General features: G+C 46.1%; 1 protein-coding gene across 1 annotated transcript in view; it reads left to right on the forward strand.

Annotated features, from left to right (window-relative positions):
• The window catches only part of csmd2 (CUB and Sushi multiple domains 2), a gene marked incomplete at its 5' end in the record, with an annotated part of 216,943 nt that overhangs the window by 163,858 nt on the left and 36,557 nt on the right, over window positions 1–16,528 (forward strand). Inside the window, 7 exon segments of the mRNA XM_084484866.1 lie at window positions 148–154; window positions 1,570–1,747; window positions 5,165–5,310; window positions 5,409–5,489; window positions 6,474–6,587; window positions 13,972–14,160; window positions 15,995–16,141. Of these exon segments, the coding sequence (XP_084340992.1) occupies window positions 148–154; window positions 1,570–1,747; window positions 5,165–5,310; window positions 5,409–5,489; window positions 6,474–6,587; window positions 13,972–14,160; window positions 15,995–16,141 (862 nt within the window).

Raw genomic sequence — 16,528 nt, forward strand, 5'->3', positions numbered from 1 at the left:
ACTGCAAACACATTCTTCAATGGACTCGTGTTCGTGCTCAGAAAAGGCAATATGTGAACATGAACCAAAGCTAGCCATCCTTAAATGGTGAACGGATTTTGCCAATTGTGTTACATCTCAGTAGATTCTCTCCTTTTTCTTCAACAGTCAGTTGGTTCGCAAGCTTTAAATAAAGGGCTTGTCCTTGTTAATGTAGTGTGGGATCTGCGTGAACTGCGTAAAGGAAAGGGAAATTAATGCCGAAAACAACTTATGAAGGTGATAATTCCTTCTAAAGAGTTAAAAAGGCCAATTAATTGTACATTTGTAATTGACCAATTAACCAACATTCAATGGATTGTTTTATAAACTAGAAAAAAGTGTACCCGTTAATGTGTTGATTTTATTACATTTTATTTAAAGTCTGTTTTCTCTCAACCATTTACCATTGTTAATCGATTAATGCATTCTTTATTATAACAGTCTCAAAATGGGTCAATTATTAAACACAAATTTATAGTTTCAGCTGCACAATTAGTCCTCCTTAAACATGGTTTGAACTCCAAATAGAATGGAGCCTGGTGTAGGACAAAATCAGCGCCTGCCTTCGCACTTTTAGTTTTTCGCATGAAGCCGCTCTAACTCATCGACATTAGCATCTTTAGCTAGGAAAAGGAAATCTGACAACAAATGATCACCGCTCGCCCCGAGCGGTTCTAAGCACCAGAACGTCCTTGTGGAAGGGTCTCGAGATCCTTCATGCGAGGCTTCAGGTCGACCATCAGGAGCCAGAAGCACCTGCTGTTGTTTTGCTCGCTAACCCATCGGCGCGCCAAACACGCCGAGTCAGAGGCTGTGCTTAGCAATGCAGCGCGCACATTTTTGCTGTGGGGTAATCTTGGCTAATCCCGCATGTCCCGAAACCTCCAGAGTGTGAAACATTAAACTGTATGCCCCAACTGGGGGTGCTTCCCTGGGATGTGTCTGCTGTGCAGTGATTACCAGCCCCTCTGTTAGTCCCCCTCCGCCCTCCACCCTTCTACCCAATCAATATAATCATCCCTCCCCGCGCACTAGTAATGAGCCTTAAGGAGAGGGAGATTTAATCACGGCTGAGACGCAAAGCAAGTTCAAGGATTTTTTGAGGATGTGGAAATGTCTGTTCAGGTTTTGCCTCTTCTGCGTGGCTGGTGTGTTTATGTGCATCTCTGTGTAGCATGCATATTCATGACCCAGTGGTAATGCTTGTGTTTTATGTCTGTAATGCGTGGGCATTACAGACATTTAGCGTTTATGTTGTCTGGCCGTGGTACAGAGGTCAAGTCGGAGATAATGTATGGCTTGAGCTTTGCAGTTCTGAGCCACAATTTACTCGTGGCTCCAACACACACACACACACACACACACACACACACACACAGTGTACTATGTCTGGGGTGTGCGTGTTTGGGAGTGAGGTCTGTTGAGGAAGAACGGAGGCATAAACTGGAGTTGAATTTGATATGTTATTTTTTGTAACCCACCGACTCTCTCTCTCTCTCTCTCTCTCTCTCTCTCTCTCTCTCCCTCCTCGCTTGGCCTCCCCATCAGTGCCATGCGGCGGGAACATAACCGCGGACAACGGGACCATCTTCTCCCCGGGGTACCCCGAGGAGTACCCGGGCTCCGCCGACTGCTCCTGGCTGATCACAGTGGCCCCCGGCCTGGGGGTCCGCCTCAACTTCACCCTGCTGCAGGTGCACGGCCCTCACGACTTCATCACCGTCTGGTAGGCCTCCGCTATGCAATCAACCTTTTAAGTTTGTGTCGCTGCTCTGGATTGTTTCACTCATTTTCAACCCCTCACGTTGACTGTCTTGTGTCGTTCACTGGGCTCATTGAGCGTGACACGGGATCTGCTGTTCATTCACGCATCTTTCAACCCTTTGTTTCTGAACCCCGCCGCAACTCCACACACTTACCTTTCTAACCTTTATTCACCCGTCACACCTCCGCACACTCTCCTTTCATTGTTCCTTTCCTGAGCCTTTTCCGAGCCTTTCAAATGATCTGACTACCTATTCTTTCTACCACTCTTGTATCCATTATTCTGTGTTCCCTCTATCGCTGCCACACTCTTTGGCCCGCTCTCCCCAACCTCTCTGTTCTCTCCCCTACCCCCCCCCCACCCCCACTATCGCTGGACAAATGAGGAAGTCAGGGTTCAGTTAGCTAATCCGCTCTGAGGCCCTCCCATCTCGTCGTTTCCTGTGTGTGTGTGTGTCTCTCTCTCTCTCTCTCTCTCTCTCTCTCTCTCTCTCTCTCTCTCTCTCTCTCTCAATTTCTTTTTTTTATTTTCCTCTTGATGTTTTTTTTCATATCCTCCGCCAAGCTCATGGTCCTTCCTTGTTCCTGTCATCCAGCGCCAGAGGGTCGCCTGTTCTCCCCATGTGCTCTCTCTCTCTTTTCAACCTGACAATATCCAGTTTGTGAAGTGCTTTAAAGTGAGGCACCGGACAGAATTGTCATGTCAAAAACCTTTTAATATTTTATAAAAATGAAAAGATTACAACTTTTATTTAAATATTTAAAAAACGCCCTTAACTGGCCCTACATTCAAAGGAAAAGTCAAGGATTTGTCATATGCATAGTATAACATAGGGCCATCCTCCTGACTCCTTGTGACACGGCAAGCAATGAATGCAATGAAGCAAGAAGCAAGCAGATATCTAATTATTAAAAAGAGTCACAGATAGAGACAAAGACATGGCAAGACATTCAAAAATATACATTATTAACATAAAAGACTAGCCACAGTTCCCGAAAATGTCAAAATGGAGAATATGTATGGTGGCTACATAAGGGATAATATGAATTGATAGAATATCAATATTAATGACTTCACATATAAAGTGGAGGTGTGCCGATGAATGTCTACATTCACTTTAAGTAATAAACATTGAATGTACCATATCCCTTAGCATATGTAGAATTATGCATGTGATCAATATGTTTAAAGGCCTGATGGCCTGGGGGAAAAAACTGTTAGCGGTGCTCCGTCCTCGGTAACATCTACTGAACGGCAGCAACGTGAACAGTTAGCCTGGGTGGACTCCATTAGGACTTCCAGAGACCAGAGACTCTTCAACCTCGTTTCCCCCCCCCCCCCCCTCTTGATTTTTCATTGTTCGGTCTTTCAAATGATATAATTACATTATAATAATGCCATTCTTATTAATATGATTATAGCACAACATCCTGAAATAAGGTAGCCTAATCAAACAATGTAGGCCTCTTCTTTTTTAACGCCTTAAACACACTCCTGTTATTTTTGATACGATGGCCGTGATCTTGTACTTTACTCAAACTTCCAGTTACCATCCTAATGTCCATTAATCCTGGCTCGCTGTTCTGCGGACTAGTCACACCCTCAAGCTTGGTGGCCCTCAAACGTTTGGGTGACAACCGTGTTCTTTTTTACTCATGGTCTAGATTAAAATGAATAAAAACAGTATTTGCACAAAATGTTTTTTGTGTATCAACATAACACTTTCATTTTATTTTAAAATGTCAGTTTCATTTATCAGTCAACGTTTAAAGACAAATGAGTTGTTGGCTGCTGCGTTCCCGGGTGTCTGTTCTGTGCAATGTTTAATTCATGGCTGCTGTGCTGTTGGTGAGAGATGAGATGAGATTCTGACTCCAAAGGCCTTGTTGCTCTGACTTTTGGTGAACTAATTAACCCAAATCATAAAACCACATCGTAAATCGGCAGCGTAATCCATGTTTTGCCTACGGTACTTTCAAATACACAACCTGAGGCGGATCCTACTACTTCTACCTACGTGCTTTTCAAGTCAGTTTGTCAGTTCGTTTTTTTCTTCAGGGGTGCCAAACGTGAAACCCCTGAATGCACCTCAAAGGTGCATTTCTTTCAGATTTTTTTTTTATTAGTTGATTGCACGGCAATTTGCGAGGATTCGCATGGCTGCTTCTAGTCGCTGCTTGTCGTTACAACGTTGCCAATGGAAACCCAGAACTCAGACTTAATGCCCCACAGCATGTTGGTACCTTTTACAAAGTATATGCTGCTGCCGAAATGGTGAGTGGTCCTGATTTCTTAGTATGCATTGTTGGATCAAGTGTACGCTTTCTTGTGGGGGTGAGGGTGGTGCCGCAATTAAGCACACAGCACTTACATAGAAAGAAATAACATGTTTGCAGTGCTTTGTGGGACTTGTAATGCCACACATCACGAGAGTTATCGATTTCAGCCCGAATTGGCAAGATACAATCTGGCCTGAGGGCCTGATTTAGCTCCCGGGCCTTGTGTTTTACACATGTGTTTTAGCTGCAGTAAAAAGTGCTAGCAGTAGGCCAAAAATTTATTTTATTCTGTGTGTTGCTGTATTCTAACCAGTGGCCGACACTTTTTTTTGATCTCTAACAACAAGGCTCCCCAAGAGCCAAAATTGAGGCTATTATATTCCCCAGTTTCCTATGTATGTGTGTGCATGTGTGTCTATCCATGAACTTCAGAGCCAGGGAAATGGGCCCCATAATGGCAGTTTTGCCAGAGTGTTGTTAGGCACCGGTCCCTAGCCAGCAGTTTCCAGAGCTGCTTGTAATCTCCCATGCCCAGCCTGACAGCCAAAGACAGATGGTTTTTAAGCTGAATGGCTGCAGCAGGAATCCGCGAACTGGCTTAATCGGCCATGCCCACACTCTGGGACTGCCAAGGCTGGGCCACAGTTTCCATAGACGCCTTGCGCTGGATGGTACCATCCGGTCCCATCATCCCCAAGTCTGCCATTCCTGCCATATTCGGTTGGTAGTGGTGCAGCCTACTGGTTTAGGGAAGTTGGGTTTTTCTACTACTTTTGTCAGAATTTATCCAAATACAATCTGGGCGTCTCCTTCCGTCTGTTTGGCTGATGTGTTTTTGCCCAGTGTTTTCGTCTCATTCAAATTTGAACCTGTATCAGCTCTGGCGTACTGTACTGTGCACATATCTATGTTCTCCATCAACTCGGACTGTTGGAGACTGTTGTCAGTTGTGTATTTTTACCTTACCTCCAAAAGCAGCTCTGTTCAGCTCACTCTGTGTGTGTGTCTCTTTCTTTCTTTCTTTCTTTCTTTCTTTCTTTCTTTCTTTATTTCTCTCTCTCTCTCTCTCTCTCTCTCTCTCTCTCTCTCCCTCCTGCAGGGATGGACCCCAGGAGACCACCAGGAAACTGGGCGTGTTCAACGATGGCGAGCCCAACGAACCGCCCAGCAGCACGTCCAACCAGGTGCTGGTCCGTTTCCGCAGCAACACGGAGAAGGGCGGACTCTTCCGCGTCAGTTACCATGGTGCGTGGGGAACTCTGACTGCTTCCATTGAGCGAATGACTGTGTTTGATTATAGTTACCGTTCACTGCCGTGTATTTATATGGTTTCTGTTCCACAGCCTACAGACTCCAGTTTTGCCTGCCGCCCCCCATTATTCCTAATGCTGAGATTTTGATGGCAAGCAAGGAATTTAAAATAGGTGAGTAGAACCCATGCTTGAAGCCGCCACACACACACAAACACACGCTAACACATTCATACTCAAACACGCTAGGGGATTTGTTTTACATTGTGGATGAATACCGCCTTAAAGATAAAAGCCAGCGTTAAAAAAAGGTAAAACCTTAAAATACTCTCTCTCTCCCTTGGCGTTGCTCTCTCTCTCTCTCTCTCGCTCTCTGGCTCTCTGGCTCTCTCGCTTTCTCTTCCCTCTCTCTCTCTTCCCCCCCCCCCCACACACGCATACACAGTGCTTCAACCCTGAGTCAAGGAAGTGTAACAATTGAAAGCAATGAGTTCCACTGCGAGTTCATTTTCAAGCTTGAGCAACTTTTATTAATAATGTCTCCCAAACAGAGAGCGGAACTTAGTTCATTCTCAATATGCACACACACACACGCAGGCACGCACGCAAGCATGCACGCACACACACATGCATACACACACACACACACACACACACACACACACACACACGCGCACACACACATACAAGTACACTGACTATAAGTCCCAAAATCCCCTTAGCAAGAGGTAAACATTTACTTACTAGCCAAACTGTTCCCCAGGAGGGCTGCAGGGCAACGATTTAAATGAACGGTGAATAAGTTATCAGTGAGCCAAAATTCATGCTGGGCAGGTGCTCTTCTTTTCCTGCAGAAATGAGCGCAGAGATTAATTCTCCCCCGCTGCTTATTTCCATAGCTCAGTTGCAAGTGATTTGTCACACAGAATACAAAAGTGGTAGCAGAACAAGGCTTCCTCCAACAGGGGTACCTGTTGGGGATTCGTAATCCTTGTTTATTCTTCTTTCTTTGTCACAGCAAGCTCTAACTTTGCCTCTCCCCAAGACAAACAACGGATTGGGATTCCTCCCCCAGGAACCCATCAGCAGAGAGCCATTGTCTGTAAGGGTGTGGAATCACCTCACCCCGAGCCTTTTGTGTCCCGTATCGACCCACAGGTGACATCGTGCGCTACAGGTGTCTCCCGGGGTACAAGCTGAGCGGGAACGCCATCCTGACCTGCCGCCTGGGCGTCCACCTCGAGTTCCAGGGCCCTCCGCCTTCCTGCGACGGTGAGTGAGGGCCGCCCGCCCGCCCGCCCGCCGGGCCCTTGCCCTATGATTACTGGCTGCTTTCCTATTTCGTTCTGGGTCTTGCTTGCAGCTTAGAAATACAGTTTCCTTATTTTGGTTGTCGTCAGCGTTATTTAGCAGCCGTCGCTTGATGCAAAGCAACTTCTCTGTCATTTAGATGGCGGTCCTTTTAACCACTTCTTCCCGAGAGCACACCGTATCCGGGCAACACCCCCTGATGCCAAATGCAAAAGAGGTCATAAGGCATAGACATGTGAGATAGCTGTCATGTCTTTCATAACTTAAAATGTGCATATGCAGAGCAATAGCTACCTTTTTCATGTCATGTTATCTTAACAAAATGTCAATCATGTGACACCTGAGACTATTCCATCACTGAAAAAGACACACTGGGTCACACTGTGACCAAAACCATACTAGAGGCCAAATCCATAGATCTTAACTTGTTACCTTAACTTCTTGTAGTTAAAACCTAGCCTAACCTTTGTTCTTTTTGTCATCAAAGTTGTGTTCAAACGCATAAAACCACAATAAACCGAGAATCCAGTGTCTGGGCACCATTAAGAAACTGCACACTGTGTTTACAATAAATTGTAAACACAGCTAAGAGAGGTAGCTATTAAGAGAGGGTTTCGCAGAAAATAGACCTGCCTTCAATTGCCTTCAATCAGAACACACAGTCTTTACCCTCATGGTTGTCTATAATTTCACCCTGAACTTTCAATAGAGAGAGTAGGATGTCAAATGTTAAATTGAACAATGGGTTCTTTAGATATTCTCCCATTTGTATGCTATTAACTTGAATTACTCACTCTGACCCATTGGCATGCAGCTTCACCATTTCACTTGCACATCTTTATTTTGGCACCAAGACCAAATATTATGCTCCTTGTAGCTGTTGACAAGTACTCTAATTACTTTGGATACGTTATTTTTGAGCAAAACCCTGAGAAAGGGGCCTAGTGTTGAACAAGTTAAGGAGCAGGTAAGCATCTGGGTGTCTTGCTTAAGGATCCCTTTAATACTTGAAGACCTTGCTGCCTATTATTTCATACCAAACATAAAATACATGTGATGAAATATATGTGATGAACCAGCCTTCAGGTTGAGGGTTGCAATGCCATTGTGGCATCAAAAGGCCGTTCAATGCCATTACCTACTTCACATGACCCGGCACCTTCGTATTTGTACTTTTTGTGTGGTGGGGAACAATTCCCACTGACGTCATTAGAAGCGGGTGAGAGGATTTGCTCCGCTCGGAGCAAGGATATTTAGGTATGGCCACGGTGGCGTCACTGCTGCTACCCTGTCCCAGGGGTTGGCTGAGCGTTGTTTTTTCCGACAGCCATGGCTGCCACTGCCTCTCAGTTTGGTGCCACCGCGTGCCTTCATGCAGATGATGTTTTGATCCCATGGGGCCAACCGTCCTCTTGGGGGGAGTAGGGGATGTGTGAGTGGTGCTTTTTTTTTTTTCCCAGAGCTTGTGTGCACACACACGCACGCACGCACGTGCACAGACACACTGTGCAGGCTTTTTTTTTCTTTCCTCCTCATCTTTCTTTCTTTTACTTTCATGCTTTCTTTGTGTTCATTCTTTGTTTAGTTGTGCTTTCTCCCTCTGCCTTGCCTTACTTTCTTTATTTTTTATGTGTCTATATGTTCCCATTCTTTTTTACTATTCCCAGCTCCCTGGCCCTCTACCAAAGCTCTCTGTCTATCAGTCTTTCTTTATCTCCTCCTTTCATTCCGTCTCCCACCTCCCTCTGCACCTCCCTACGTCGATATCAATCCTTGTCTGTGTTTGCGTCGCCGGGGTCTAAGAGCTACTATTTATCTTTATCTCTTTACTTTCTTGCCCTCTGTACTCGCCTTGCGTGTTCTCCGGAGTGGTGTGCCATGAATGTACCAGGAAAGACGAAGAAAAAAAAAAAAAACATTTGATGAATGAAAGTAATTTAGGCCCCTCTGAAATAGGAAGGGTATGCAAATGAGCCCAGTGTGCAGTGGTGGTGTGGGGAAGGAGGCAGAGAGAGGGGAGGTAGGGTTAGAGGAGCCGGGGAGATTAAGGAGGAGATACAGCTATTGTGTGCGTGTGTTTCTGTGATGGGTGGGGGGGGGGGGGGGGGGGGTTGTATTATGGCAGCGTGGAAGTGGAAGTAGAGCTGGAAGTCCCAACAGAAGCAGAAGACATCAGAGAGAGAGTGGGAGAGAGCGAGAGAGAGAGAGAGCTTTATCCATGGTGTCTAAACTCGCCCTTCACCACCCGGGTTCTTTCCCCCATCACTCCGGGGCCTCCTCCCCTTGCCCTCGCCTCGTAACTCATCTCCGCCCTAATTGCGTGCAGCAGCCCAGTCCAATCTTTAGCCTTTCTCTCACCCCCCTTGAAGACCCTTCATAGGCTGGACTGGTGTGGTTCCATCCAAAGCCCTCCATCTCACCCCCCCATTTGCCTCTCTCTCTCGCTCTCTCTCTCTCTCTCTCTCTCTCTCTCTCTCTCTCTCTCTCTCTCTCTCTCTCTCTCTCTCTCTCTCTCTCTTTCATTCTCTCTCATTCTGTCTTTCATGCTCTCTCTCTCTTTTCTTTTCTCTTCTTTTATTTCTCTCTCTCTTTCTCGTTCCCATTCCATCACTCAGTCTAGAACCTCTGGTGTGGTGGTTCAATGGAAGGGTGTGTGTGCGCACCGTGTGTGTGTGTGTGTGTGTGTGTGTGTGTGTGTGTGTGTGTGTGTGTGTGTGTGTGTGTGTGTGTGTGTGTGTGTGTGTGTGTGTGTGTGTGGGGTAAGGTCTTCAGATGAACATAGCATATACTGCGTAGAGAGATCTACAGTGTAAACCTTATCTAGCGCGTGCAGAGTTAAAAAGAGAAGGGGGACAGGCAGGGGGTACAGAAGAAGGACCGGGTACATAGGGGGAGAGAAAAAGAGAACGTGGTTTCAGAAAGCTACGCCAGGGAGAGTGAGTGTGTGTGTGTGTGTGTGTGTGTGAGGAGGAGTATGCATGTGAAGACAGGAAGCAGACTAGCAAAGGAGCAGAGAGGAAACGGCGTGTGGCTGGGTGAAGCTCAAGAGCTAACAAGGGAGCGAGCGAGACGGACAGACGCACAGTGAAAGAGAGAGAGAGAGAGAGAGAGGAGAGAGAGAGAGAGAGAGAGAGAGAGAGAGAGAGAGAGAGAGAGAGAGAGAGAGAGAGAGAGAGAGAGAGAGAGAGAGAGAGAGAGAGAGAGAGAGAGAGAGAGAGAGAGAGAGAGAGAAAGAGGGGAGAGTGAGAGTTAGGTGACGGGTCCTAAGAGAAGGAGTTAGGGAGAGAATGACTGAGCCAAAGAAAGAGAGGGGAGAAAGAGGCTTCGTCAGAAGGGCAGCGAGGAGGCGGGGAGCTCATTGAAATGCAGGGGACATGCAGGCTGCAGCTGCACCTATCAAATCACCCTCCCAGCTCTGACAAGTACACTCCTCCCTACGTGTCCCGCAGCCCCCCACACACACACACACACGTAAACAACGAACGCATGCACACACTCACTTATAGAAAAAAAGGCACTTAATCCCGCAAACACAATGTATTGCAGATGTGTGTGTGTGTGTGTATGTGTGTGTGTGTGTGTTTCTGTTTGGAGTGGATATTAGGACCTTTTTCAGTTTTGTAGCTATAGACTTTCACAGAGCGATGCATGAACCTGTGCGGAGAACCAGAAGGCAGTTACCCACACACACACACACACACACACTCAATCACTGACTAAAAGCCCCTCACATCCTTTCACATTCTCCCTGCAACCCCCCCTACCCTCTCCATTAGATGGTTACTTCCCCTCCCTAATGTCACTTTTAACTCTGTGTGTGTGTGTGTGTGTGTGTGTGTGTGTGTGTGTGTGTGTGTGTGTGTGTGTGTGTGTGTGTGTGTGTGTGTGTGTGTGTGTGTGTGTGTGTGTGTGTGTGTGTGTGTGTGTGTGTGCGCACGCGTGTCAGTCTGGAACTGGCCCAGTGCACGCGTGCCAACACTCACTTACCCATTAACACCCACAAACAAGGAGTATATTTAGCTGTCTAAAAGCAACCCTCACTCGGTCTCTCTATCTGTTTGGGCACACCAATGTGCTTGTCTGTCCAAACATGTGTCAGACTGTTCCGGATGTGCACACAAAGACATTTTTTTAAAAATGAACCACATTTACAATTCTCTTACTTCTTTCTGTAGAGAATTAAACCCGAAATACACTTCAAGAAAACTACAAGCAGCCATTTTACAACTTTAAAACTTAATTTCCCTTTCCTCCTTGAGGATTCTTTCCAGACATTTCCTCCCCCCTGATTTCATTGTTGTTCACGGGCACAAAGGGTAATGTCTTGTCTCATGGCGGATTCACTTAATAAGTGGCGAGCGACTGACCAAAGCTGCTATAAGCTCATCTCGCCAGCTGTAAGCCAGGGTGCGAAACAGCCATGGAAGAGAAGCCATGGGCTATCTGAAAGGTCACAGCAAACATCCATCTCTCCTCCTAACTCCCCTGACCTTTCTACCCCAACCCAGACACATGAATGCAACTTTGGGCAGTGATCGGGGACATACTCAAGCCTTTTGAGACAGATCTTCCGTATTTAGGTGAATGGTGCTTTTAAAGTGTAATAACCCCTTTAGTTCATATTCAAACACTATAAGATGCAAAACAAATGATTTGGGCTGAAATCAACCACTGACCAGACAGAGATTATGGCAGGCACTATGACGTCACAAAAATAAATGTTCACAGCCGAGTGGAACATTTACAAACTGGTTGGTGAAGACAAAAACATAGTTTTCTCTAAATGATGGTCTTATTTCAGTAACACAGTAACAGGGATGTCAGGGCCTATACAAGCGTTTTCTTAAGGCACAGACACGCACGGGCACACACACACACACACACACACACACACACACACACACACACACACACACTGCAGAGCAGCACTTGGTCATGCTCTAGTGCTTGCTGTTCTAGGTTTTATTCCCTTTACATCAGCATACTCTTATTTCAGTAACAGGGATACAATGGCATAGATTACAATGTTGAAGATTGTATTACCATGTTTAAAACAAAATCAAAAAAATCCCAGTGATGTTTAAGAAAGTAGCATCTGCACTTGTGCACCTCTTGTCACTCACTAAAGCAATCTGTACCTAATTGTGTTGAATACAAGAGTGTTCTTGTTAATCAGGAGTTTAATGTGCTAATGATTGGCACTTTTTGTGCAGATGTGCATTCTGTTAGGTGCAGCTAAAAAACATGCCTTTTTTATGGCATCTGGTCTAAGCTAAATGTGATTGTGACATGACCGATAATGATCCTAATTATTCCCATATAGTGTTATTAATTAGCAGCCCCTTTAACTGCAATTCTTGAAGTGTGGCAACAAAACAGCAAAAAGGTAGCCAATGAATAAATAATAAATAAATAGCATTCGGTCTACCTACCTGTGATTGACAGCTTGTTTTTCTGCTTCTACATATATGCAACAGCCCATGGCAGTGAACTATATCTAGTCTGACACGCTAAGCTAAGTTAAAATAAAGGCTTTTATAAATTCTATGTGACCCATGTCGCCTGCTTGAATTTGTGGAGATTTAAAGCGTTTTTACCCAAACACACCATTTAGAGAAGGATGGCAAGGCAAACCAAGAGAGACATACACACATTCAAATATCTGCTCAGGTTAATAGACATGCACACACAGGGACACACACAAAGCCATACCATTAACACACACAAACATTCCAACACACAAAAACACACAGCCACCCATGCAAGCCTGCAGTCACTCACTCACGCAAACACACACACACACACACACACACACACACACACACACACACACACACACACACACACACACACACACACACATAGTCGTAGCGATAAATACAAACTACCACACACACATAGGCATAAACCTCACTCTTTATGGACAATAGTCACATGAAAATGGTGCAGGATTTTTTTCCACACGGGCCTATACAAGCGTTTTCTTAAGGCACAGACACACACACCACACACACACACACACACACACACACACACACACACACACACACTGCAGAGCAGCACTTGGTCATGCTCTAGTGCTTGCTGTTCTAGTTTTTAATCCCTTTACATCAGCATACTCTTATGCTTTGTACACTTTTTGTATACAATGTTCATAGGTCTGAGGCTGTCGACGCCAGGTGTTTTCCAAATCTATGCCATCCGTTGTCATTAAAATAGACAGTTTGCTATGGCTCAACTCCTGAGCTGAACTTGATTTAACTTTGACGGCTTGGGATTTTCTTCATCTATGGCTCCCTTCCAGCACGTCCTCGCGGTCTGTCTATGTCTACGTCGATTCATAGAGTTGGCAACTCCAAGGCTGTCTGGAAAAGATGGAGAACTTCTGACTGGGGGGCGTCCAATAAATATATAAATATGGCAACAGGCTAATTAATTATTATTGATATTTTATTTCATCATTTTTTTTTGTTTGTTTTGCTTACTGTTATTCATTTCCCGTTTTTTTTGTTTGTATTCACGCTGACCGGGTAGCTTTCTTTCCTTTGCTAGCACAAGGTCGCAGCATGGCGTCAATGTTTCCCACAAGGGCAGCAAAAGACCCAGGGGAGTGAGAGACGTGTGCGTGCCTGGAACATGGCCCTTGTTTTGTTTTTGTTTTTTTCCTGTGCTACACACAAGTTTGTGTATCGCATAGCGCATTCCTGTGATTAATTCTGAAAGGGGTCGGGGGTGGGGATGGGCAAAGAGGCAGAGCGAGATAGAATGCACTCATCTCACGGAATGTCAGTGATAGCATCAACTCGTTTTTTAAGGAGTGGCCATTTTTTGTGCGCCGTCAGTCCTTGTTTTCCCGGGACAGCGGCGAGAGAGTCAACTGACAATTAACTTAAAGTGTGCCCTCCAACCACTGGAAGACTCAATCCAATCCAATTTGTGTCTCCTCTGCGATTTATGTCCGCCGAGGAGAATGAACATCCATTACTAGTTATCAGCAATTACAAAAAAACAACAACTCAGGAACAATAAACAATTCCTGCCATTCGCTTTCGCCTTTCGTTTGAATGAGTTTGGATTAATTTGACGTCGCTCTCCTCTCTTTATCACTTAGTCTCTCTCTTTCACTCGCTCGCTTTGTCTCTCTCTCACACGCGCAATCGGTCGGTCTCTCTCGCCCGGTCTTTTGCGCTCTCTCTTTATCGGTTGTGTGTCTGTTTCTCTGGCTCTGCCTGTCGCCATCTCTCTTTGTATCATTCCTCTCTCTTCCTGCTGTTCTCAATGCGTTCATCTCTCTCAATCCGACTCTCTCTCTCTCTCTCTCTCTCTCTCTCTCTCTCTCCCACAGTGACGTGTCCCATGAACGAGGTGCTGACGGCCTCCACGGGGGTGATCATGAGCGGTTCCCCCGGCAACGGCTTCCCCCACTTTGAGTCGTGCTCCTGGGTGGTGAAGGTGGAGCCGGGCTACAACATCACCTTCACCATAGAGCACTTCATGACCAGCCGGCAGTTTGACGAGCTGGAGATCTTTGATGGTAAGCAGGGTTTCTTCTCTGGAAATCGAAATGGTGAAAATGAAAAGAAAAATGTATAATGAAATGCGTATCTGGGATAAGAAATTGTGTTTGATGTATTTTTGAAAGGTATTCACTGTTTGAAACCACACTTTAAAAAAAAAAAAATTCTGTATTACACTAGCAATGAAAACGCCTAAGCTAGCCCACTTTATTTTTACGGTTACCATTTTTTTTATGGAAGACTGTACGATAAACGTAGAATGAATATAACTCAGGACATTCGGAGCCGGTTATTGCCGTGGGTTAATCAGTCAGCGCTGACGTCACGATATTAAAAGCAAGGACAAGGACTACATAAATGTGTGGCCGATATAAAAAAAAAAAAGAAAACCCTAAGAATTGGATACTATTTCTCCGCAAAAAAAAAACGGCCCATTTGTTGAAGAAGTGGGGGCTTGGGGTTGGAGAGCAAGAGAGAGAGAGAGAGAGGGGTGAGAGAGGGCTGGAATAGCCTTTTACATGATGTAGGAGGTAATCAACAGAACCCCCCACCCCCGCGCGCGTACGTGAGGAGCCGCGATCGGCCGTTACGGACACTTCAGCACAGGGTCAGAGCAAAGCACGACCTCATTTCAAAATGAGATTTCAATCCAACCTGAGGTCGGCACAGAAGGTCAGCCCCCATCCGCCGTTGTAACACCAGCGTGAATAGTCTCGGGGGTTACAGGAAGGTAAAAAAAAAACAGAAAGAAATGGCGGTACGCGTGATGACTTCTCACCTTGTCTTTTATGTATTTTTTTTTTCATACACACCATAAAATGGAGACAGCGTTGTTGGCGGATCAGTGAACGGTCGCTCATGATAATGAGGCGTGTGGATGTTTATGGATCCCGTCTGCGTAGCTACAGCTTTTCCTGCTTCTCCCCCCCCCCCCCCCCCCCTCCAGGACTGCACATTAACAGGGAACCCGGCAAACTTAGCGCCGTGTCCCCACGTTCGTCCTTGGCACGTTTCAAAATGGGGGCCGTTACTTTTTTCCAAAGACTCTTGCCTAATCGACAGTCATGCTAATTGACACACAGACACACACACACTCACACACACAGACACACACACACACACACACACACACACACACACACACACACACACACACACACAAACGGTGGACATCTAAAAATTCTAAAAACGATCCAACGAGAGTCAGTGGCAGCACCACTGCAGTATGCAAAGGCGAGCCTCATCCCCATGGTGACGCCAGCCCCGCCCTCCTTGTCGCAAATTAGCATGTCGTTAAAGGGCACGGTGAGAGCCCCGGTCCGCTCCTTCTCGTACTGAGTGAGGAAATGGCGGCCCTTGGCAGAAGTGTTCACTGATTGCCGTCTGTCCCCTGTAACGTGTCGGGGTGCAGGGACCAGAGGTTTCTATGTGAGGAAACACATCGTTGAGTCATTTTTTTTTTCCCAGAGTCATGAATTGGAGCAAATTTTGTGATCGATTAACGCCCGTTCTTGCAGAGGTGAAATGTGTGCGTGTGTATACCAAGGAGTTACACAATCTGATGACCTTCTTGTGAAATTAAATTGCAAAACAAATCCTCTCTCTCCATATCTCTCTCTCTCTCTCTCTCTCTCTCTCTCTCTCTCTCTCTCTCTCTCTCTCTCTCTCTCTCTCTATATCTCTATATCTGTCTTTACTCTGTCTCACTCTCTCTCACTTTATTCATCTCCCTATCTCTTTCTTCCACTATCTTTCTTATTCTCTCTCTCTCTCTCTCTCTCTCTCTCTCTCTCTCTCTCTCTCTCTCTCCCCCCCCCCCCCCCCCCCCCCCCCCCCTGTCTCTCCATCCAGGCCCGTCCCGACAGAGCAACCTCCTGATCACCCTGAGCGGCAACTACTCCAGCCCGCTGAGCATCACCAGCTCGGGCAACAAGGTGTACCTGCACTGGTCCTTCGACCACACCACCAGCCACAAGGGCTTCCGCATACGATACTCAGGTAGGTCTGCTCCGCCTCCCGGCCACGATAAACACGAGCAGCAAAGTCGCACACATAACCGCAATGAGATCAAAAACACACAGTTTGAAAAAAAAAAAGATCAAGATGTTGTTGCCCGCGGGTATGTCTCATCAGAGGATTGTTTGTCACGTCAACATGGCGTTTCCCGAGGCGAGGATCATAATTTAGGGCCTGCTGTTTACAGAGCTAAACGAAGGGAAAGGCACCTGGCTCTCTGCCCCTCGATTCCCTGTTGTCTGTTGCCAGGGGTAACGTCGAGGAGCCTGTTTTCCAACGGTTTGTTTCCTTCTGCTTTGTCCCGGCACCGTGAATGATGGGTTGCGCTTCTGAATTAAGTATCCAAAACAAGGCTCCGTCTGTTCTTCA

Source organism: Micromesistius poutassou (assembly GCF_964030765.1).
Source record: "Micromesistius poutassou genome assembly, chromosome: 20".
Taxonomy (NCBI): Eukaryota; Metazoa; Chordata; class Actinopteri; order Gadiformes; family Gadidae; genus Micromesistius; species Micromesistius poutassou.